This window comes from Mangifera indica, unplaced genomic scaffold (assembly GCF_011075055.1).
Source record: "Mangifera indica cultivar Alphonso unplaced genomic scaffold, CATAS_Mindica_2.1 Un_0021, whole genome shotgun sequence".
NCBI lineage: Eukaryota > Viridiplantae > Streptophyta > Magnoliopsida > Sapindales > Anacardiaceae > Mangifera > Mangifera indica.
The window spans coordinates 315,861-342,204 of NW_025401113.1; the positions used below are offsets into that span (position 1 = coordinate 315,861).

The window sequence follows — 26,344 nt, forward strand, 5'->3', positions numbered from 1 at the left end:
GCCCAACCCTAAAAATCGCAAAAGGTTAAATATACAAAACCCTAGCCTCCAAATCCGACACGCGACTCTGAGTGCCTCCACTCTGTTTTTCTCTTCAGGTGAGCAAGACGAAGGAATAATTTTTTTTTTTTATAATTGGGTTCAGTGTCTTGTTGTTTCGATGTCTACAATTTAATATGTTTACGGTTTATAAGAATTAAGTTTTTGTTGGTAGAGTTGAGTATTGAGATGTTTTAATTAGCCTCGTTTTGTGAGAGTTACATGTTTCTGGGTTTGTTTTTGTTAGTGAAATGGGGGCCAAAGAAAAGAAAGCCTTGAAGAGGAACTCAAAGAAAGCTTCTTTACAGTTATCAATCCAGAGTGACTCGAAAGAAGCTGCTGATTTCTTGGTATGCTAATTTTCATTGTTTTATAAATGTTGTTGTTTCAGTTAAGCTTAAATAGGAGGATGTGTTGGTTTTTTTTTTTTGGATAAGAAAATGTGCTTTCGACAAGGATTTTTTTGGGTATAAAAAGTACAGGTTACTACGAGTTTTGGCTCTGTTATAAGTTATTCCAAAGGGTTTACTAGATGGAAGTGATTTTTGGGATAATTTAAGTGCTTCTCACTTGGTTTATGATTTCCAAAATGTGCTCTGGTATTTGTATATACTTGAATGTCTACATCCTGCTATGCATTCGGTAAGTGGGTTTTTTTTACATAGAATAATATTGTATGCATTGGGGAAAACTGCTTTTACTATACTATTTTTTACAACACTCCTATAGCACACAAAGCACTTTTGGTACCGCATGGTTCAATTCTAGTTGATTTACCTTATGTATGTGACTTTAGTGTTTCATTTTTTCACTACGCTTTTGTGTATTTATTAAAGCCACTTGAGGGAGGGCCTGGGCTTAAGCTTCCTGAGGAGAAACCACCAGTAAATAAGGCCACAGTTTTGTACATTGGTCGGATTCCACATGGGTTCTATGAAAAGGAAATGCAAGGTATGTATGTTTTAAGCTTTGATGGAAAAGAGAGTCAGAGATGCAAGAGTGATGGGCTCATTGATTATTGCTATTTGACTTGTTTGTCACAGCTTTCTTTGGCCAATTTGGTGTAATCAAGAGGTTAAGAATTGCAAGGAATAAACAGGTTAGTGCAGTAGGGTGTTATTTAAGTAGTGCATAAGCCTTATCTCTCTTGTGCTCTCCTCTCCACTGTCTTTTTTTAAAATCAAATTCTGTTTCAGATTATAGGAATTTTTAACAAATTGGTAATCATGTTTTCTTTGTAGTTTTGTTACGTTTGTCTTCGTTAGTTGGCATCAACTCACTCTGCTTACTTAATGTTTTTCAGACCGGCAAGTCAAAGCATTTTGGCTTTCTCGAATTTAAGGATCCTGAGGTTATATTCGTGACACTGGGATTTGACGTTTGTAGTAATTAGGATATTTTGTTCCTCTGTTCTTAAATATATTTTCTGAGTGCAGGTAGCAGAGGTTGTGGCTGATACTATGCATGGTTATCTCTTGTTTGAGCACCTTTTGCAAGTGCATCTTATTCCTCCAGAGCATGTTCATCCCAAATTGTAAGCATTTAATTATCTCGAGAGTTTTTGAGGTTCCTTAATATGTGATTGAAGGATATCAGGTCTCAAAAAATAAAGAAAGCATACTGTTGTCTTATACTAGAAATTGAGTGGGAATACAACAGATAATATGGAGGGAGAAGTGAAGTACTTGTTTTTAATCTTTTATCCATTTTAATTTGTTTGGATTTCTTTTCGGGTGTTGGGATGGGTTTGATAGGAGTATGGTATTGGTTGGTGGTATGTATCATCTACAAGTGATTGAAACAATCTTAGTCCATCATGATGTGCTTATACTTTTTTGCCAGAATGATGCATACAACTAGAATAAATAAATTTCACCATGAAATCTTTATGAACACATGATTCTTCCTTAAAAATGACTGAGCCCTTGGAGGAGAGCATTCCATGAGGGAACTTCTTTCAAATATTCCTATGTTTCCATTCATTTGTCTCTCCCAATGACTGAATGAGTTTGCTTGTGTAAGGTGTAAGCCCTTGGTGCCCACCTTTGATAGTTAAGATATCCACATCTTATGCTTTGGAATTTATGCTTGGGCATTTCAATTTACCTAAGTGTATGTATGTTGAACTCCAAGAATTCTACCTACTTACTACTTTCAGTTGCTCCTTGGTTATGGAAAACATTCACTTTAATTCAATTTGTTTATCTTGTATCATACTTGACCCTGGTACAAGTGTCCATGGAAATTAGGTGAGAGTAGATATGAAGATGTTAAGATAATCAAATTGCCTTGTATGCCATCAGGTAGATGTGTGTTTCGTTGTTAAAATTCCTCACGTGTTACTTATATGATGAAAATGTACATGGAGAAGCATATGCCATTCTTCTTATACATTCTACAATTGGGCTGCTGATGGTATATGCCTCTTTGCTTGCCCGTTTGACATATAGGTGGAAAGGTTTTAATTATCGATACAAGCCAGTGGATAGGGTTCAATTGCAACGGATGCAACAAAACAAGGTAATCCATTGTAGTTAAATGAAATTTTTTCTAGCAAATTGTCATATGAACAAGTGGAAGTAAGAAAAAAAATCCTCTTTGAAAACACTTTTTACAATTATTGTTCAGGAAAGAACTTTGGAAGAGCACAGCAAGTTGGTACAGAAAATTTTGAAGCGTGATCAGAAGCGGCGCAAGAGGATAAAAGATGCTGGTATCGAGTATGAGTGCCCAGAAATTGTAAGTAGCAAATTTCTTTCATTTTTATTTTCTGTGGCAGATTGCACTTATTAGGGCAGTGACTGAAAAAAAAAAAAAAGAGAACACAAAATCACTCTTTGGAAAATATCAAATAAGAGTCTTGATGCTTATTTGCAGTAAGATTCTATTTAGATTAGATGTCTTCTAAATTTTAATGGGCTAGTTTTGGAGAATATCAAATAAGAGTCTTGATGCTTTTTTGCAGTAAGATAGTATTAAGATTAGATGTCTTTTAAATTTTAATGGTGTAGTTGACATAACAAAGAAGGAACTTGTGGGCCAAACAAAAGCTTTAAATGAGGACAAACTAGGTTGTTCACTGCTTAAATAGAAGCTAAATGGACTCATGTTGGTTGATTGACTTCAATGTGTGATATTCAGGTGGGTCATGTGTATTGCATAGTGCTTCTTCTTAATAACAAAAATGTAAATTGCATAGTGGTAATAGGACAGGGATGTGCGGCTTGCAGATATGTTCTTCTACGATAATTATTATATAATAATATGCAGTCACATAGTTAACATCTAATTTTTTTTTTGCAATTATTTGCTTCATTTGAGTGAGCTTTCATTGAGGTTATTCTTATTCCTTGGAATAAAGAATATTTTAATCTAATGTTGCAATTGCGGCATTACTGTGAAGAATTTGAGAATTTATCCTTTAATGATTCTTTATGTTCTACAGGTGGGTAGTGCCCAGCCAACTCCAAAGAAGATAAAGTTTGATGAAGAATAGGTGCTACCTTATGGCACAATATCGGCACCAGATTCCTCCAGGTTGATTTTTCATATGATAAAAAGTAATAAAATGAAGTTCTCTGGAGATTGAACAATTAACAACCAAGGCAGGCGGCAGACGGAGACTATAGTTTATAACCTTCCAGTTTTCTGGCTTTTGACAAACTATAGATTTTTTCCTACTGTAGCATTAGGATTGTGTAAATTAAGTTTCGTGATTACAAATTTAACTTCTTGGAGTGTATAAATTATACTTTGATTACAAATTTAACATTGTTAATGTCTAGTTCACTTGGATTATGCTTTTGAAATACAATCATTTTCATTTCTTTCCACAAGAACATTGCAGCTGGAAAACTCAATCTCCTCAGTTTAATTAGCAGACTTTGGAAGCTAGCAGTAGCATGCCTACAAAACAAAATCACATGTTGATTCCTTCTCATTTCTTCCAATAAATAGAACAAGCTGTCAAAGATATCCCAAATGCTCTGTTAATCTCTTATTTCAGTTGTGACAAAGGTAGGGGCTTTCAAATATGACAGTAATGATTAAGACTTAGGCAGCACTGCACTACATATCATCCATATAATAAAGCCCTCAAAAGTACATTCTTCCAGACATATTTACAATCTTGATATCTTGGAAGCCACGAATTTAATTTTACTTTAACTTGAATAATACAATGAAGATAATAGAAACATACATTGCAGGAATTGTTTAAATCAGAGAAGAGTAATGAGAATGACGATGAGAAGAGCTGCAATGAAAGAATATTTCAAAGCTGCAACAAGAATAGCTGACGATATTACCAATAATTGCCACAACACTTGTACACTTGCCCATGTCAACACTCCCGTCAATCCGACGGCGAATATGTTATCCGGGTCCGGGTCAAAAATCTCGCCCCACTTTAAATTAAACAGGCTCCGTCGATCTTCCTTCGAATCATCGCCATTAATAGACCCATTTGGCTGCTGTTGATCGCCCTGCTTTTTGTCTTTCTCGCTGGTTTTTAAGTTGTTTTTCTTGGGATTTTGCGCAGAAAGGATGAATCTTGAAGGGACTTTCTGGGTTTTGAGTTTGAGAAGCGGATTATAATTGTTATGGTGAAGAATTGGGACAAATTTTGGAAATAGTGAACTCGTAAGAGATGTAAACCCTAACATTTTTTTTTTCGGTAAATTGTGGAAATGAACAGACGCAATCCAAAAGAACAACTTCATGGGCCGAGCTTAAGTGCGCTAATTGTGTCCATCGGCCCATTATGAAAATTTTGTTGGTCAACCATAAAATTGATCTATACAGACACTAGCTCATAGGTCGAAGAACTATTTCTCACCTAAGTTTTAACTCAATTTTAAAAGCACATTCACATCTCCTTAAAAACCCAAATATCTATTCATAGGTTAATTGCATTAGAATTTTCCGTTAATGATAAAGGTAAAATAGTCATTTTATCAATAATATTAAAAAATATATAATTCAATCTCATTTTCCCTCTTAAATTTAAAAATTGGCATTTCAACCCTTATCTCTAACTTTGAAAAGTAACTTTCCCCTCTCCCAAATCCTTGGGGTTTTCTCCCCTCTATGGTCTTTATCGACGGTGGCCACCACTGTCTTAACTTTTAGCTTGATCATCCCCTTCCATAGCAGAGGATGTTGATGAAGACAAAGAACTTCCCCTTTGTCGATGAAGACGAGATGAGACAAAGTAGGCTCGTCTTTTCATTGAGGAAGAGATGGAGACGATTTGTCCCCTTCTCTTTGTCGACGGAGACAAAAGATTCATTGTCTTCTATCTCGTCTTTTCTCCATCGACGTCCTTTGCTAAGGAAAGGGACTGCCAACCTAAAGGTGAAGACAAAGGTGGCCACCGTTGATGGAGATCGGAGAGGGGAGAAAACCTTAGAGATTTGAGGGGAGGGGGAGTTATTTTTCAAAGTTGAGGTTGAGGGTGAAATAAAGTTTTCAACATTTGGGGGGGATAAAAAAAATTATATATATTTTATTATTATTGGTAAAATAACAATTTTATTTTTAGTTTTAATAGGAATTAGTTCATTGGTAGGTGTTTGGGTCTTTGAAAGGCATGGGTGTGCTTAAGATTGAGCTAAAACTTGGATGAAAAATAATCCTTTAGCCCAAACTCATACGCTGGGAATTGAATTTCTATGACCATCTCAATTGTGGTTTAATTATTACATTAATCTTTCTATAATATTATCTTAAAGAGTAATGTTTGAATACAATTTTAAGTATATAATTGAATAGACAAATAATATATCATATAATTATATGTTACTTTATTTTTAATTTAAAATTATTAAATTACATAATAATTTTAATTATGTATTTAAAATTGTGTACACATAATTTTATTGTATCTCAAAAGGTAGCAAAGATTCTAAAAATCCTAAATTATTGTATGCCAGGGGTGGGATGGAATAATCTAAGCTAGGAGAGAAACACATACATGATACATACACTCATAGTTATTTGTATATTACGATATAATACGATACATATAGAAAAATGATATGTATTATAAAATATATTGAATTAATAATACGATACGTATCCTGTGATACGATACATATTACTAATATAGATCGATATACTTTTAAGAGAAAATAATGATGTAGTAAGAGTGTGAATAAAAAATCTTAAAATTTCAAAGGATATTTGTAATATTTTCTAAAATGATGATATGCCATTAATATTTTATTTTTTAAAAGCTGTATTATACGATATGATACAATATTTTATATATGATATAAAAAATTAAATTTTTGATATACAATATAATACGTGATTTGATTGCCTATATACATGTAAAAAAGTTTACTTTTTGAAATTTAATTAATTAAGAGATATTGGATCTGGTCCACTCATGATGGGTTGATCCAATCTATTCGGGTTAAAAGGTAAAATTAACCCTCTTATATATGAGAATTACCCTTTTACCCTTGATAGTTATTGAAGTTAATTGTCACTCTCACTTTTAATATAAATAAGCGTAACTTCTATTTGGGAGATAACCTTTTACGCAAAAATTACAGAACTCTTTTTCTCCAATACTCTATCATCTGGAAGAAATTTTACAGAAAATAAGAAAGTGAATCAAGCAAAGTGTGTTATGGATTCTGACACGATCGCATTGTATCACTAATCATCACCAAAGTTTCAAATTCTAAATCGGGTATGTTTTTCTATGATCTTAGATTTATGTTATTTCTACTTACGTTGGTATTAGAGCATGGTTTTATCTGTGCAATTGTGATGTTGGTGATATAAACATGATTGGAAGCATGTTTAGAAATTAATTTGCGTGAACAATATTTTTATATATAATGTGTATGAACGTATTTTGATTATTCATGAATTCGTTGCAATTTTGTGAAATTGATGCCTAGAATCATGTTAGGATGAATTCTGGATATGAGATGCATGTTTAGTTAGAAAAAATTGCACCAAATTCGCATGAAATTGGACGAATTTCAGTGGCTTATTTTTCACCCAAAACAATGATGTTCATGTATCTAATTCGTCAAAATCCGGTGACTTTTTCATCAAAACTTTTATGGATATGAATCTGTGTGCCATGGGCTTCAAAAGCCCTATGAAATCATTGTCGTTGGGCGACCGAAAGATGACTAATTTTGTCATAAAAAACTTAGGGTTCATGCTACAATCACGGGTTGTAATCGATTGGTTAACGGGTTGGTCAAAACCTATCGGTCAATGGGTCAATCAGGTCTACCCAACCTAGGTCCTGACGCATAGTAGAACAGTCAAACATTTGATTGGTCAATGGTTAATGGTCAAATGGTAGACTAGTCAACAATCGACATTTGATCAGTGCGTGTGAGTTATAACTAGCTCGTGAAGGTGTGTTTCGGCATGTGGCAGCGCATGAGTTATGTTCCCGGTGTGTGAGCAATGTTCTCCGATGCGTGCTAGTGCATAAACTAGTTTTGCGATGACTGAGAGCACGTGCATGCCTCTATTTATGTCCGACAGCTTGTATTAACTTAGATTCTATTTTGTGTAATCTATTGATGCATGACTTGAACACTTATAGGTGTTATTTTGATCATGGTTTTAAATTAGGTATTGCTAAACATATGAACATGTGTTATTTATATTGTTGTGCATGTGTAATTTATTATTGTCCATTTGTTGGTCACTCACATTTAGACTAAAGACTACTATCTAAACTATAAGATGAATCCGAAACATAACTTCTTCACTCACATTTGGACCATGACTAGGAGAATATTAGAATTGAGAAATGAGGGCGTATACCTAACTCATAAAGAAAGGATATATGGACTATTGATACCGTTGCCTGATCATTGGACCAATATTATCTAAGACGACAAGAAGGTATTGAACTTCTGGGATTGTTTGTATGAGTTACAAAAGGCAGAAGAGTGGAACATTGTTATGAATATAAAAAAATCAACATCTCTTTCTATTTTCCCAAATTAGCGGAGTGCGAAGCATGTTGGCTATCGCAAACAAAGCAGAAACTTTATATTGGATAAAGTTACTCTAAGGATTGTTAAAAAAAATAGAAGAGTTTTATTGTCCCCGAGATTGGTATTGAGTTGAAGAATGATTAATTGTTAAAATGTCATATTTAACAATTATAAACCACGGATCAAGGAGAGTTTAGATTCTAGTTCAAGTCAAGATGGTCTTTGTTATTGAAATGTTTGAATTTCATGCCTATTTGTTTAATTTGTTAATATGTTATTGTATTGAACTTTTTTGAATTATGGATATATTGAACTCTATGTTGATATAATATAATATATATTATGATTATTTATGGGAATTCTGAGACTGGTAAAATTTAATTAGTCTCGTCTAAAATATATGTTGACGCGATTAGATTAATTGTTAAAATGTAGAACATTTGTATCATAAACGATGATTGAGAATATAGTGAACTTTTGACTCTATGCATTATATGAAATATTTTAATTTCTAATGCACAATTGCGACAATAAAATGTGTATATATCTTATTATTGGTGTTGTGTTGACATATCTCTGTAGTTATATATAGAAATTGCTTTGAAAAATACTATTTCCGATTTGAATAAGGGAGAAAGACTGAATGGGGACAATTATAAAATATGGAGAATGAGAATGCACTATATCCTAGGGGAATAGGATGCCTTAGAGGCTATTAATTAGGTCATGGAAGAGCCCTAGTTGGCTGAGGGGCAGAATCCTAACAATGCGCAACATAAACGTGATATGGATTCTTATAATGCCTGAAAAAAGAAAGATTTGACTGCCAGAGGTATTCTTATCAGCTCAATGAATGATGATATTGCTTATCAGAATGAGCAATTTGAAACTGCAAATGTTATATTGGTGGCATTGAAAGAAAAGTTTGGAGGAATGATCATCTCCAAACTAAGGCAATTGACCATCAAGTTTGATACATATAAGAAAGTTCTCGATAAACTAATGAAGCAACATCTAAGGGAAATGTCAAACCATGATAACTGAGCTGAAAAAAGATGGACATGAACTAACTGATGAACAACAAGTGTAGGCTATTGTACGATCTCTACCTGATAGTTGGAAGCACATGAAAGTGAAATGACTCATAATGACAACATTAGGACTTTAGATGATATTACTCGCCATCTTGAACTGGAAGTTAAGCGCCTAGAGGTAGTGGACCAAATGCTTATGCATATGTTGCTAAGTCTAGTTCGAGGAAGTTTTCTGGTTATAAAAGAAAATGACAAAAATCCAGAAAAGGAAAAGATATTATCCAAGGACCTGTGAACAAGAATAAATGGTTCAAGCGCAAAAGAGGCAAGCGCTCTGGGAAAAGAGATAAGTCAAGATTGATCTGTTATAATTGTGGGAACAAGGGTCACTTCGCCCATGAATGCACGGAGCTGAAAAAGGTATTACCTTATCTTATTTCAAATTATGAGATTTATGTTTCTAATATCCTTTTTTTAACTGAATCTCATCCTATGTGGATTGTAGATTCAAGAGCCACGAAACAGGGTGGATATATGTAGGTAATAATACCAAAGTTGAAGTAAAAAGAATAGGCACATGCAAATTGGTTTTGTATAGTGGTCAAACCTTGGACCTACATTAGGGTTAGATTTGAGCCGAGCTTGAGCTCACTTGAGCTCGAGCTCGGCTCGATTTTTATATAACTGAGCTTGAGTTCGAGCTCATGAAAGCCAAGCTCAAACTCGGTTTGAATTTAATTTGACTTGTTTTTCGTTATCAAAACAATATTGTTTTAATACATATTGGTCAAAACGACGTTGTTTTGTATTAAAATTTTTAATTGAAAAATTTGGTGAGTAGCTCGAGCTCATATAGGGCTGGCTCATTTTGGGCTCATTCAAGCTAAACTCGAACAGGCTCGGTTCAAGTTCAGCCTTAACCTATATGATGTTTTATATGCTCTAGAAATTTGACGAAATTCGGTCCCTATAATGGTTCTATTGAAACTAGGATATTGCTTAACTTTTTTTGGAAACTTGATTAAACTTTATTATGATAATGTGTTTTATGGATCTGGATTTCTATTAAAAGGTTTTATGGTGTTGGACACCTTATGTTGTAATAATGATAATTCTGTTAGTTTTTCGTTATTTGCAACTCCTAATAGCCTGGATATGAATAGAAATAACTAACATGCTAGACTAAGACATATTGGCCAAGAAAGAATGAACAAACTGGCCCGTGAATGTTTATTAGGACTTGTCACAAAATTAGATGTACCTATTTGTGAGCATTGTCTAACAGGAAAAACTACTAGAAAACCTTTTGGTAAAACTATTAGAGCTGAAATTTCTCTACAACTTGTACACTCAGATATTTGTGACCCTATGAATGTCAGAGCTAGAAAAGGACCATTCTATTTCATTACTTTCATAGATGATTATTCACATTTTGGTTATGTCTATTTGATCTCCTATAAGTCAAAAGCAATAGATTGTTTTAGACATTATATAAATGAGGTTGAAAATCAGTTAAACAAAATAATAAAAGCCTTAAGAATTGATCGAGGTCGTGAATATTTATCTATCGAATTTAAGGAATTATGTAGTGGAAAAGGAATTATGAGGAATTAACGATTCCCAAAACTTCGCAACAAAATGGTATAATGGAGAAAGGGAACCGAACTCTGTTAGAAATGGTTAGGTTTATGATGGTGTAAGCGAATCTTCTAATTTCGTATTGGGGAGATGTTTTATTGACTGCGACTTATATACTTAACTGTATACCCACTAAGTTAGTAACTTTCACTCCTTATGAGTTATGGATAAGTAGGAAACCTGAATTAAATATGATGCGCCTTTGGGGATCTGTTGCATATATTCATGACACATTCCATATAGGGACCAAGAGGCAAAAAATGTATCTTTACAAGATACTTTAAACACTCCAAAGGGTACGTGTTCATAGGAGAGGACTCTGATAGAAAAATGACTGAAATAGAATCTACAGATACAACATTCATAGAAAATGAATTTCCTAAGGATGATGATATTGATAAAAGTCTTCATCTATATGAGATGAAAAAGGAATGTGGAGAAGGTTAGTCTCAATGACAATTAGTTGTGTCAGAAAAGATGATTTCTTTACCTGTTCCAAATAGCGGGAGCAATGAGATTATGCTCTAACCTATTTCCGATAATGGGAGCGAAGATCCTCAATTATGTAGGAGAAAACGTTTTCGAATCCCTAAGAGACGTTTTGAAATTGAAAATAAAGTTTTCATAACTGCTCCTCCTGAAGACGATGAGCCTAAAAATATCAAAGAAACTCTATCATCCCTCAATAAAGAAAAGTGGTAAGAGACATTAGAGGAAGAAATGAAATCCATAGAAATTAACCGAGTTTGGAGTCTAGTGGACTTACCGCTGAGTTGAAAACCCATTAGGAATAAATGGATTCTCAAAATTAAATGAAAGACGGATGACTCAATAGATAAATACAATGCTTGCTTAGTAGCAAAAGGCTATATCCAATAAGAAGACATAAATTATGAAGAAACCTTTTCACTTGTTGTGAGGTTTACTTCAATCCGTATCATTCTAGCTATAGTAGCACACTTATATCTAGAATTGCATCAGATGGATGTTAAAACAACTTTTCTTAATGGAGAGCTTGATGAAACAATTTACATGGATCAGCCTGTAGGTTTTGTGGGGAAACGCCAAGAACACAAAGTATGCAAGCTTCAAAAATCAATATATGGCCTAAAATAGTCATCAAGACAATGGTATTTAAAATTTCATAAGGAAGTATTGTCTTATAATTTTAAGATGTTAGAACAAGACCACTGTGTCTATGTGAAAAAGTATGATGACAAATTTGTAATTCTATCTCTTTATGTGGATGATTTGCTGATAACGAAAAGTAATTTGGAATATGTGATGATCATTAAAAATTGGTTATCCGTAAATTTCGACATAAAGGATATGGGTGAAGTAGATTATATTTTAGGTATAAAAATCAAAAGGGATCGTTCTAAGAGATTTTTGGCTCTGTCACAAGAGCGTTATATCCAAAAGATTTTAGAACGATTCAACATGGCAAACTACAAACCTGTAAATAATCCTGTGTCAAAAGACGATTTGTTGAGCCAAAGTTTGTGTTCAAAGACTCAAAACGAAAGAAATGAAATGTCCCTAGTACCTTATTCAAGTGTGGTTGAAAGTCTCATGTACGCAATAATGTGTACTTGCCCTGATATATGCTTTGTTGTCGGGTTGGTTAGTTGATATCAATTAAATCCAAGAAAAGAACACTGGAAGGTTGTCAAGAGGATATTGAGATATCTGAAAGGCACTATGGATTATCGTTTATGTTATCAGGGAAATGATTTGCATATCGCTGGCTATTCAGATGCTGAGTGCGGTGGTGATTTAGACCAACGTAAATCAACCTCTGGTTATGCTTTCTTACTCCAAAATGGCATCATATCTTAGAACAGCAAGAAACAAACATGCATAACCTTATCCACATCCATTATGGAAGCATAATTTGTAGCATATTCTGCTGTTATGCAAGAAAATGTTTAGTTGAAAAGATTTTTTGAAAATTTGGGTGTACTGGACGCAGTAATTGGTCTTATAGTTGTGAATTGTGATAATCAAGCTGCGATAGCGTTCACAAAGGATCCCAAATTTCATAATAAAACCAAACATATCGACACCAGATATAACTTTGTCAAAGACATCATTTCAAAGAAGGAAGTGATGGTACAATATATTTCTACATGTAATATGGTTGTTGATCCTTTAACCAAATTGATTTCAAGATATGTCTATCTTACACATATTAAGTCTCTTGGCTTGTATAAAATATAATAGATGACTTGTTGAGTATATATTGTACTTGTAATACAACGTTAGAACATCAAAGAATTTGAATTTATTTTATTTATGTATTTAAATTTTTGGTGTTTATGTATATACACATTGTTTTTGAAAACTCAACAAGATGATAATGTCACACAAGTTTGATTAGCTTTTCTCACACGAGCAATTGCCTTTGACGCTGAGAAGAGCATGTAAAGATGAGACATGTTTCTTCAGGTTGATACCGCTAAAAGAGCGTATTTAAAGATGGGAGTTGCTCAAGAAACGAATTATTGAGTATGTTGCCTTGATAATTAATCAAGACAAGGTCATGTTTTTTGATGAATTAGAAAAATGACTGGTTTGGATTCCCCATATCCAAATAACTTGTGAATGCTAGATATGAGTTTTTAATATATAGTGATACCTGCAAGATTGGAGAGATGATTAAAAACTTAAGTTAGGCGTTGAGTGCAACAACTGAACTAAGATTTGTACAATGTTGGTAATGACATTTTGAAAAGATACACATTGTAGCACATGATTCATATCATGTGTGCATAAATAAAATGACCGTTTAAAGTAGTGGAAGGATAAATCCTTGCTCCTTCACTGTGTGAGACTTTATGAGGATTACCTCATGTTGGTGCCCTTTGACTCTTTGTTGTTATTTGATATTTATTCTTAGTGCTGCCATCTTAGCTTGGAACGTATGACCATGTATGATTTTGTCTATAAAACATGACTAGAAAAATAATTAAGTTTAAATTGAAAATTTCGAATAGAAAAAGAAGACTTATATATTACGTGTGTCCATTGGCTGGTCGATTATGTTACTCATGTAGGAGATTAGACTTGATCATAGATATATAGGAATATAACACAATAATAAATGAGGGATTAAAGGGAGCTAGTGTTATTGAGTAAGTCTGGGGTATTTCGAGACTAACGCTTTATTATTATTTTTTTGGGTTGAAGCGACTATGTTATTCCTAACTGATGCATAGTAAATTAACTCCCAAGTGCAGGTTGCTCGCAAGGTCGCACAACACATTTGCCAGTACACATTGCTTTGTTCTGTAAGATTTCTGTGGAAGAGTATTGTGATTCTGATCACCCCGTCATGTGTAAGTAAGAGATATTGAATCCAGTCCGCCTATGATGGGTTGATCCAATCCATTAGGGTTAAAAGGCAAAGTTAACCCTCTTATATATGAGAATTACCCTTTTACCTTTGACAATTATTGAAGTTAACTGCCACTATTCCTTTTAATATAAATAAGTGTAACTTCTATTTGGGAGATAACTTTTTAGCCAAAAATTATAAAACACTTTTTCTCCAATACTTTGTCATCTGGAAGAAATTTTACAAAAAACAAGAAAGTGAATCAAGCAAAGTGTGTCATGGGTTCCGTCAGGAGCGCATTACATCACCAAAGTTTCAAATTTCTAAATCGGGTATGTTTTTCTATGATTCTGGATTTATGTTATTTCCGCTTACAAGAGATTATGTTACCTCTTCTCTAAAGGCCTCCAATAGAAGAAAAGTTGTCCAAGAAATTTCTTCCTTGTCCTTCGTTAAAGTTGGTTGGAGCACTCTCCTCGTATAAGAAAATCAAAGAAAGTCCTAACTGAGCAGGCTAGGAAAAATTGAACATGACATCTCCCATGCAAAGGAACCCAAGCTTTTTGTTGAAGACCAATTAACGCCTTTTTCAAGACAACTTGATTCCATTGCAGCAACCCAACTCACACTGAAAGTTAGAGAACTGCAATTGCGACTAACACAGTGTCCTAACTTTTGACACTATTGGTGCCCTAACCTACACCATCACCTAAGTTAGTAAATACGAAAATGAGAAAAAAAACAATAAGAAAATTATACAGATATAATACGATGAATAATAAAAAATATGTTTTATAAAAAAAATATTAGATAATTAAGATATGAGAAAATACGGAACGTGTATATACGAGTTTAATATGACACATAATTAATAATACTTTTTAAAAATATGATAATATCAACAATAACTTAGACACTTTTCACATATCTCCTAATTAAAATATTTATAACAATTCAAATGTAATATATTTAATTAACTATTAAATATAATATAATATAATATAATATAATATATAATTAAAATTAAAATTATAGTCTTAGTACTCCCAATAAAGAACGCAAGATATATATATATATATATCCAAGATTTAATGGCAATCTCAACTTTCAAGCACAGATAATATAGACAATATTTGAATTACAAGTACATAAAATAGACATGATTCACTCTACAAACATATAATCAAACAAGAGTTTCAAACACAAAACACAACTAAGATTAAAATTATAGCACTATTAAGATTCAAATTGTAGTTCATAACACGAAATATATATAAACAAACAATAAAAACTCAAAAAGCAACATCATCCATCCAAGAAAGATCGTCATAACTTATCAAGTCATTAGTGGTTGGTGAAAAATTAGAATCTTCATCTATATGAATTTCTTCATTGTCTAGAAGCTCCCCCAAATTATCAAGATCTATTGGTTCCAAATCGTGAGCCATCATGGAAGTGAACTGATCGATTATCATTGTGTTCATACTCACATATGCTAGTGTGTCTAAAATTTCATGTGACAACCTATTCATTTTTTCATTTGAGCAGCTTCAAGGGCACTTCAATTTCTCACACATGATGAAATGCTAAGATGTTGACTCAAAATTTGAACAACATATTTATTTAGCGAAAGAAGATTATCCCCATTATAATCCCACCAAACTACTGCAAATAACATAAAAAATTGTTTTAAATACAAAGGGAGAAGTAGTGTACAAAAAAAATTGAATTTTTCAAACTTACAAGGATGACTTGTTATTAACATCGTTTTTGCCGTTGAAGTAAATTACCGCTATACAATTGAACCTCTCTCATAAATGACAACTTTTCCTCTACTAAAAGCATATTTTCATAAATGTAACTGATGTCATCTTTCATCTCCCTATCATCTCTTAAATTTTCTGGAAAAAAGTAAGATAGATTAAGAGAGGTAGCTACAACATGTATCTGATAAATGATGTTATTGACTCGATGATTCTGAAATGATTCCAAAATGCATTCATACTTATTAGCCTCACTATTACATCGTTCCTTAATTGAAACTTTTGCTCTCATCATTGCTTTGTATGAATAACTAGCAGTAGATCCATCACTATCAACCAACTAGAGAACTCGAATTAATCACTCAAGAATACTTGTAACATCCCTTTCTCTAACCCAAAAATCTCTCTAAACAATTTCAATGACCCTTTTACCTGATTCAATCTTGCAATAATCAAAACCCTCCATTCAAATAAGGCAACAAAGAGGCGAAGTTCATGTAAATTGATATTACTAAAATTAGAGCAAACAATTTATCACAACAATGCCTAATATTGTAATTCAAGAAACCCATAAAATAGACTTACATAAAGATGCAAAAATATTTTCTAAATCTTAATATACATCAAATCAATGTAAAACTTTAAATATGTGTAAACATTCTTCTTGAATTTTACTACCTCTAAATTTGCCCTAATTCTATTCCAAATAAATTAGAACTTACAATTGTCACAAATTAATTAAATTTAAACATACTTGCCTCCATTGGTGATTTGATATAAAATTGTGGCTTAATTGTTGGCATGATTGTTGAAGAACATTGACTTGGTTTTTCTCACTTTCTTTGATAGTCCTTTCGCATAAAATTGATGGTGAAAAAAAATAATGCATTTAGGTAGAGAGAAGACCAACCTTACATAGTTATTAGGAAAACATCAATTACACCCTTATCAAACTGTATTATATTGTATACATCCTCTAGATTGATTAATAACACTTTATTCCATAATTGACTGTTAAACTTTATGTTAATTACACATGGATCACATTAATGAAAATATTCTTACATTCTTCCACTTGGTCCATGGTGTCATTAAACGATTTATGATTTAATAATAAAACGTAACTTACAAAATAAGACTAAAGTTTTTTTTTTTTAAATTAGTAACATTAATCATCATTAAGCGAAAACTCGTCAGGATCATAGTGTTCATATATCATTAAATCTACATAGTTCTTTCTATATATCATTATATAAGTTCTATACTTAACACGATATGTAATGAAGGAAATCATGATGGTCTAACGATAATGTCTTTATTAAAGACATATCCTGTTAATATTATCATAAAATATTCATTCAATTATGTATATACATAGTAATATAACTAATAATAAGATAAAACACATATATAAATCAGAAACATTACATACAAAAACTCACAGTGTAAACCACATTAGAACACAATACATCATCAATCATTAATAATAATGCCCATTCTCATGTTCATTAAATGTCTTAGGTGGCAATCCTTTAGTTAATGGATCTGCAATTACAAGGTTGGTGTTATTATGTTCAATTGACACTATTTGTTTCTAAAGTTCTTCTTTAGCACCTTTGGAATATTTGTCGTTTTAAGAGAAAAAACTACTGTGACATTATCACAATAAATTTTCAGCGGTTCGATAATATTGTTGATAGTCCCACACCCTGAAATAAAATTCTACAACCATAATCCTTGAATTGTGGCCTCAAAGCATACCACGAACTTAACCTCTATAGTGGAAACAACAATAACATACTATTTTACACTTTTCCACAAAATCGCTCCACCCATTAATAAAAGTATCCAAAAGTGGAATTTCTAGTATCAACAAATCCAAAAAAAATTGAATATGAATAACCTATGACCTCGAGATCATCGGATCTCCTGTAAGTGAGCATAAAATCTTTTCATTCCTTGTAAGTATTTCAATACTTTCTTATAGCTTTCTAATGGTCCATCCTTGGATTACTTTAATATCTGTCCAACATCCTTACAACAAAACTGATATCTAGTCTGGTATGATCTTGAGTATACTTTAAGCCCCTACAATGAATGCATAAAGAATTTGTTTCATTTGAGTGTGTTCCAATTCATTTTTGGGCATTGCATAAGACTAACTTTATCTCATTTTTGAATTGGAGCAACACTAATAGAGCATTTATCTATTTTAATTCTCTTTAAAATTTTGTTAATGTATTCTTTCTGAGACAGTTCTAACAATCCTTATGATCTATCACGAAATATTTCTTTTTTGTATCATATAAGATGCCTTACCTATATATTTCATTTCAAAATTCTTAGAGAGAAATATTTTGGTTTCATACATTATACCAAGATGATTGTTAGCCAACAAAATATTGTCAACATATAGAATAAGAAATATAATTTACTCTTACTGACTTTTTGATAAATATACCAATCAACAAAGTTCTTTATAAAACCGAATAAGGTAATGATATTATTAAACTTGAGGTACCATTGTTTGGAAGCTTGATTAAGTTTGTATATTGACTTCTTAAGTTTACACACCATGTGTTTTTTTTTTCTTCAACTATGAAACCTTTAGGTTGTTTCGTATATACCTCTTTTTCTATGTTCTCATATAGAAAAATGGTTTTTACATCTGTCTAGTGTAACTCTAAATCATAATGAGTCACCATTGCCATGATAATTCTAAATGAATCTTTTTAGAAACCAGAGAAAATATTTCTTTGTAGTTGATGTTGTCTTTCTGAGTACACCCTTTGGCAACAAGTCTAGCCTTGTATTTTTCAATATTAACTTTCGGGTCTTGTTTGGTTTTGAAGACCCATTTACATCCAACATTTTACAACCTTCAAGTAATACTATAAGGTCTCAGACTTCATTAAATGACATTGAATTTAATTATTCTTTCATGGCTTTTAACCATATTTTCAAAATTGGTATTTTTTATGGATTGTGAAAATGAAATTGGATCTTCATCAATTCCTAAATCATAATCAGATTCTTATAGATAAATCACATATTCATTTGAATTGGCTAATCTCTTTACTTTTTAAGATCTTCTCAATGCTACATCTTGTGGTTCAAATATTAGAGACTCATTGACAATAACTTTATTAGGGAGTGATGATTGTTTGTTTATTTGATGTTCTTGTGTGTTACTTGAACAGGCTATAACTAAAGGGACAACAATATGGTAGAAGTTATAGTTTAAGGATATTGAACTTTAACTTCTTGAATTTTTACTTTACGTGGGTACTAGTCTTACTATTTTCAATGAATCTAACATTCTCAGTTTCTACTATTCTTATACTATAGTTAGGATAGTAAAACCTATAGCTTTTTAATTTTTTTGGATAACTAATGAAGAAAACACTACTTGTTCTTGAATCTAGTTTCTTTTTATGTGGATTATAAATCTTTATTTCTGTTGGGCAACCTCAAACATACAAGTACTTTAAATTAGGTTTCCTTCTAGTCCATAGTTCAAAAGGAGTCTTTGAAACAACCTTACTAGAAACCTTGTTTAATAAATATACAATAGTCTTTAATACATATATCCACAATGATAAGGGTAAAGACGAATTACTTATCATACTCCTAACCATATCTATCAGGGTACAATTATGTTTTTTTGTAACACCAGTTTGTTGCGACATACTAAACATTGTGTATTGAGCACATATGCTATGTTCTTCAAGGAACTTAGCAAACAGACCAGCGTTTTGTCTAGATTCATCATATATTTTGTAATATTTACCACTTTTGTCAGATCTAATGATTTCCCTTTCTTATCAAGTTGTCTCCTAACCTCATTTATAAATACTGTCAAGACATCTATTGATTGAGATTTTTCATGTAGCAATAGAATAGCCATAACGTGAAAAATCATCTATAAAAGTGATAAAATATTTTTCTTTTCTGAAAGATATAACATCAAAAGGTCCATATATGTCAGTGTGAATTGTTTCAGTAAGCTCTGTGCTTCTTGTGGTTGCTTTCTTAATTATGTGATTGGTGTGTTTACCTTTAATATAGTCTACACAAATACCAAGATCAACAAAATCCAAATAAAGAAAGATTTCATTCTTTACTAATCTTTGTATTCTTTCTTTTGATATATGATGCAAACGTTTATGTCATAAATAAGTAGAACTTTCATTCATAAAAGCACATTTTGTACTAATACAATGATATAAGGTCAATAATGTCTCAGTAAACAAATTATCAAATTTTAATTTATATAATCCATCACAAAACACACCAAAACCAGTAAGACAGTTATGTTTAAATAAATTAAAACATCCATTCCCAAATTTAAATTAGTATTCTTCCAAATCAAATTTAGATAAGGACACTAATGTTCTTGATAACTCAGGTCCATAAAGAGTTTGAAACAAATCTAAATGAAGTCCAATATTTAAAATTAAATAGTATGTCCTAATAACTTCAACTTAAGCTTTGACTTTATTCCCTATGAATACAAACTTTCATTGTCATTTATGGTTTAGGATGTAAGCAATCTTACAATGTATTTGAAATGTGAGTGGTACAACCAGAGTCAATCCACCAAGTATTATAAGGAACTTTGATAAATTTGATTTGAAACATACTAAAGCACTCGGTGTACCTTTCTTTTCGAACCATGCCTTACATTTCAGACAATCCTTTTGAAAGTGTCAAAGTTTTTTACAAAAATGACACTTATCATTCTTTCATTCCTACTTATGGATTAGGGCAGATGATTCATTTATCTAAAGTGATGTTTTGCCCTTTCCAAACTTTTTTCCTGGATTCCTTTTAGGTCATGATAATGAGCTTACAAGATTGATTGAATAGATTTTTTGTTTCTTAAGTCTTGCCTCTTTTTGAACGGATATGGTTTTTAACTTTGTCACATTCCATTTATCTTTAATTGTGTTATAATTAATTTAGAATGGGCCATACTCAAAAGGTAAAGAATTAATAATGAATTGAACAAGGAAAATTTTATCCATAGTCATCCTCATGGCCCTTAACTTTGCTACTATATTAGCTATTTCAGTCACATGCTTGTGCATAGTATAAGAACAATCAAACTTTATGTTGGTAAGTGCACTCATTAATGTTGCACAATGAGACTTGTTAACTGATTCAGATTGAGAAACCTCTTCTAATAACTTTATGTATTCCTTAGCATTATCAATGTTAGCAATGGTTAATTTAATATTGCCAGCCATTGTCATCCACATGAATTTAGACTTAATCTGCTTGATTTTTCCTAAGCTTTATCAGTGAGTTCAACGGGCCTATCATAAAAAAAAGATTGGTCTAAGCGTAACAATCCTAAGTTAAACTCAACCTATTCCTTCCATTCATTAAAGTTTAGTGTAACACCTGTCTCTGAACATATACCTCTGCCTGAAATATATACCCAAAGAGATGTGTTAACTCAAAACTTCCCAACACAGGCAACAAAGTAATAAATGCATGACATTGAATTTCAAATCCAAATATTAAAATCCACATTGCCAAAAATGTATAAGTCAAATCATAAATAATAAAATCCATATTAAGTGTTTGAGAACCAAATTATAAAAGAAACAAAGTGCATGAATGAATACAAGTAAAATTATAGAAATGTAATTGACAGAAATGCCCCATGCCTGCTGCCTCTGCACCACTTCTCTACTCAACAAATTAACCTACAAAATACAAGGGAACGTAGTGCGTGAAACATACTCAATAAATAGGTAAACATATAACATAATAATATGTATAATTTCCTAAGTGTCCCATATCTTTTTATATTGTGGTAATTCGAATATTTTCTTAACATCCCAAATACCCATCTGAGTAACTCGACACCCTCTGCCTATGTTCATTATTAGTGCCATTCTTGATGACTCATATCCAACGATGTAAAATGACATCCTTGATGTTTGGTAAAAACATGTGAGATCCCTTATGTCACTCATACAATGTACTTGTACACATGTTGGTCAGGCTTAGAGTTGAGGTCATATAGACTAACCCTATCGCTTTCACCACCACAACACACAACATGGTGAGACAATCATGTTACACACAACTCGTTGATACGTCACACTATACACAACTTGGTGACAAATCACATACCACATAACCCGATGACATTTATACTGCACTAAGCTTGGTGGAACACATACCACACACAACTTGGTAGTAAGAATCTCATGATACATCATTGGTTTTTTGACTCGAAATTGCTTCAATTGGGGTTTGTGTTGTCGTCCATATAGTTAGACACATTTATAGTGGTTTCCATTATCAATAACCTTTGTTAGAGCCTTATCTTTTATTCTTTCTCATATTTATCCCTCTTAAAGGTAAAAGAGTCATTTTTGTTTCTATTCATAAACATTGCTAACCTTCCAAACCCTTTCTTCAATTTTCCCAATTATACACAAGGGAATACTCATCAAACACAGGGGTGTGCTCTCTCTTGGTACATGACTATGCATGTTTTATACATGGGTACAAAAATTAAAGTAAGATACACGATCGTATGTCCTATATGACATAAACGTGTATCCATCCCCAATTTTACACATCGTGACATCAACTTGCATGGGGAAGATTCTCCCCCAAAAGTACATGGTCGTATGTTGGGTGACACATGGGCATGTAGCGTGTTTTTCTGAAAATACTACTTCACCTAAAACATGACTTCTGATCACCTAAACCAAATTTCAGCATTTGAAACATTTCTAAACCATCAATTGACTACTCTAACACACCTCTAAATCTAAATTAGCATCCTTCAATCATGGATCATACACAAATTTATTCAATAGTTAGTTATCATTTCTTTATTACTAACTGTGAATCCCTTATTCCATTAAGTACCAATCTATACTTCCCTTCAAGCATTACTATAACAAGAACATATAATTAATCATTATAGAACATGTTTTCCTAGTGCCATGTATGTATACATAAATCAAGGTATCTAAGGTTTCAATCCAACATTATGATCAACATAATAGAATGATTAACACACCATTAAAATCATCAATTTTCTGAAAGAACTCACATGTTATTCATCATAATCAAATTATTGAACTAAAATTCCTAATTATCAAATCATTATATCGACATGAAGTCAACAAATCATGATCTAACAATAATCACCGCACCTATTTTTCCTGCAACAGTGCACAAAGTCTTCACATGGCAAGAGTTTTTTCCCATGAACTTCCAATGGATTCTCTTGGCTCAAATCCTCTCTTGGCTCTCATAACTCTCTCATTTTTTTGGAAAAATATGGTGAGAATAAAAGCCAAAACGCGTTTGGATTCATTTTATTTTCACTATAATTAGTGATACATAAGCATGTATGTTCATACACAATTGTTACGTAATAATGACAATTTTTGAAATCGTCGCAAAATTGCTCTTTATCCAAAATTCAAATGCACTGACTATGTACGGGCGTGTATTCCATCATACACGGGTATGCATATGTCCTAGACTTAGCCAAATTTCATGTATCACATGAAAAGACCATTATGCCCTTGCCATAACATACATGGGCATGTGCTTACCCATAGGTCGTGCATCATAGTTTCTACACACACTTAATCAAACAAGCATAAATGGACACAAGCAAAGTAAAAAAACTAAAATACCCTTGGCTATACCTGTGGGTGTTACATTTAACCTGTTGAATTTCACAATAGATGAAACCTGAAAATGTAATGAAATAGGAATTGATGCTACAAAATAAAATATTAAACATAAAGTTCACACACAATAATGCTTTGAGTAATTACATAAACCTATATTATAGATTCAAATTATTTTATAATATTAAACATTAAATGTCTATTGTTGTTCTCCTTTGGGAGTTACAATAATAAACAGTTTTAACCACAATTAATATTTTATTTGAAAAAAAGAACTTAAATTGGTTATGTCATATACTCAATTAGATATGTTTGTTACTTTTAGGCATACTAAACTTACCTAACCAAGCATATTCATTAACTACAATTATATTCGTGATCTTAGAAATAATTAGTCAACCTTTGGGTGACTTTTAAATATTCTATAATTAATGAACTTCGATCACTCATGTATAAACATTCTATGTGTTCATGTTATTTTGCAATATCAAATAATCACAAGTAATTGAATAGATTTTCGTTAATTATTGATATCTATTAAAACCTTTTATTTCGGTTACTTTGGCAACTAACAAAATATACTTAATATGGACATCATTTGTTCATGTCATTTCAATATGTCTATTTTAGATAATTTTACATTCATCTAAATCAAACCAATTAATCAAATATACTAAATAGAAGTAGCACATGAACTGAAATGCTAATTTATTTATAAAAAAAGGGCTAAAAGGCTTATTTCCACCTAAGGTTTAGTGTATTTCCAAACTTCTACTTGTGAAGTTTCAAAATTCCAAACACCTACCATTATGTTAAAAATTTCAGTTAGGGTTAAAGATAAAACCGTATTTACCAAAATATTTTAAAAAACTAAAATTTTATCATATTTCTCCCCTTAGTTTAAAAATCTAATAATTTTCCTCCACCCAAAGTTAGGAAAGTGACCATTTCCCCCTTAGGGTTTTCTTCTTCTTTCTAGCAACCATCAACTTACTAATAGCCTTCCTAGATCCCTTCTTCTCCCTTGGTCGGTCTTTTGTCTTTCCTTTTCTTTTTATCTTTGTTAGAGATAGACAAAATCATCTTTGTCTTATATAAAGATGAATGGTCTTTGTCTCAGACAAATACGATTTTGTCTTCGTTAGAGACGAAGACAAAAGGAGAAGTAAGGGCAAGAGACTAGTTAAGAGAGAAAAAGAGATTTAGGAAAGCCACTAGTAAGGTGATGGTCATCAGAGAGAAGGAGAAAAAAAACCTTAGGGGGAAAATAATCACCTTTCGAACTTTGGTGAAGAAAAATTGTTAGATTTTTAAACTGATTTTCAGTCTTTCACCTTTCCCTCTCATTTTGTCTTTGTGAAAGACAAATAAAATCATTTTTGTCTCAAATGAAGATGAATGGTCTTTGTCTCAGACAAAGACAATTTTGTCTTTATCTTTGAAGAAGATGAAAGGAGAAGTAAGGGCGAGAGATCGGTCGAGGGAGAAGAAGAGATCTAGGAAGGCCATTGGTAAGGTGATGGTTGTCAGAGAGAAGGAGAAAAAAACCTTAAGAGGAAAATAGTCACCTTTTAAAGTTTGGGTATAGGAGGAAAATTGTTAGATTTTTAAACTGAGGGGGGGGGGGGGGGGGGGGGGGGGGGTTGTGGAATATGAAAAAATTTTAGTTTTTTAAATTTTTTTGGTTAAATGATGGTTTTATCTTAACCTTAATTGAGAATTTAACAAAAGGGTGAGTGTTTGTGTTTTTAAAATATTGCGATAGAAGTTTGAAAATACAATAACCTTAGGTGGGAATAAGTCTTTGAGCTTAAAAAAGTTCATCAACAAACACATGGTTAAGTAATATTAGAAACCCAATATCAACGGGTTATCCAAACATCAATAGCTAGAACTTTAATTGCCTTATAGACACTTTAATTTTCCTGTTAGTTATTCACATTAATTTTATAGTAATATTCTTCAATTATCATGCAAATACTTTAATTATAGTGTACAATCAAAATATCATGTCCTTATTATTAACAATCCTCTCATGTTCCTATAAAGAAAAAGTAGAGAAATACAAAAGAACTAAGGAATCAATATTCATTGACTCCATTATATAACAGACTCATGTATACGAACAAATTGCCAAATGACCATACACCAAATCCAACATCAATTAATCCACATAAATAATAACTAAAAGTTCTATAACCAGGGCTCTGATACCAAATGTAAATTGATATTTACCAAAATTAGGGCAAATAATTTATCACAGTAATGTCTAATACTGTAATTCAAGAAACTCATAATATAAACTCACATAAAGATGCAAAAATATTCTCTAAGTCTTAATATGCATCAAAATAGTGTGAAACTTTAAATATGTGTAAACATTTTTCTTGAATTTTACTAACCCTAAATTTTCCCTAATTCTATTCCCAAGAAATTAGAATTTACAATTATCATAGATTATTTAAATTTAAACATATCTTACTCTATTGGTTATTTGATATAGGATTTTTACTTAGATTGTTGGTATGATTATTGAAAAACACAAACTTGGTTTTTCTCCCTTTCTCTTGTAGTCCTTTTACATAAAACTGATGGTGAAAAAAAAATAATGCATTTGGACAGAGAGAAGACTAGTCTTACATAATTATTAGGAAAACATCAATTAATCCTCATCAAAGTGTATTATACTATATAAATCCTTCTAGACCGATTAACAACACTTTAACTCATAATTTATTATTAAACTTATAATTTCTATTAATTACACATGGACCATATTAATGAAAATATTCCGATTGTTCATTCTCCAAATCCAACATAGATTGAAGCATTAAAAAGTTTGAAGCGAATCTTATGGTACAAGGTTGTCTCAATT

General features: G+C 32.0%; 2 protein-coding genes across 2 annotated transcripts; one reads left to right on the plus strand and one right to left on the minus strand.

The window, feature by feature from the left end:
* LOC123205991 (uncharacterized RNA-binding protein C1827.05c-like) lies at nt 1-3,875 on the plus strand. The gene is made up of 9 exons (XM_044623079.1): nt 1-98; nt 287-389; nt 876-990; nt 1,083-1,138; nt 1,343-1,390; nt 1,476-1,573; nt 2,490-2,559; nt 2,668-2,778; nt 3,485-3,875. The coding sequence occupies exons 2-9, from the start codon at nt 291-293 to the stop codon at nt 3,533-3,535; spliced, it is 648 nt and encodes a 215-aa protein (XP_044479014.1). The 5' UTR covers nt 1-98; nt 287-290; the 3' UTR covers nt 3,536-3,875.
* Nucleotides 3,876-4,079: 204 nt separating this feature from the next.
* Nucleotides 4,080-4,732, minus strand: LOC123205992. Its single transcript, XM_044623080.1, has one exon. The coding sequence runs from the start codon at nt 4,701-4,703 to the stop codon at nt 4,260-4,262; it is 444 nt and encodes a 147-aa protein (XP_044479015.1). The 5' UTR covers nt 4,704-4,732; the 3' UTR covers nt 4,080-4,259.
* Nucleotides 4,733-26,344: the final 21,612 nt, after the last annotated feature.

What these genes read in the sequence shown, in the direction of transcription:
- LOC123205991 (XM_044623079.1), top strand. Translation starts at nt 291, where the DNA reads ATGGGGGCCAAAGAAAAGAAAGCCTTGAAGAGGAACTCAAAGAAAGCT. An exon ending in AACGGATGCAACAAAACAAG is followed by an intron (nt 2,560 to 2,667) that starts GTAATCCATTGT and finishes ATTATTGTTCAG; the next exon opens with GAAAGAACTTTGGAAGAGCA. An exon ending in AGTATGAGTGCCCAGAAATT is followed by an intron (nt 2,779 to 3,484) that starts GTAAGTAGCAAA and finishes TATGTTCTACAG; the next exon opens with GTGGGTAGTGCCCAGCCAAC.
- LOC123205992 (XM_044623080.1), bottom strand. Translation starts at nt 4,703, where the DNA reads ATGTTAGGGTTTACATCTCTTACGAGTTCACTATTTCCAAAATTTGTC.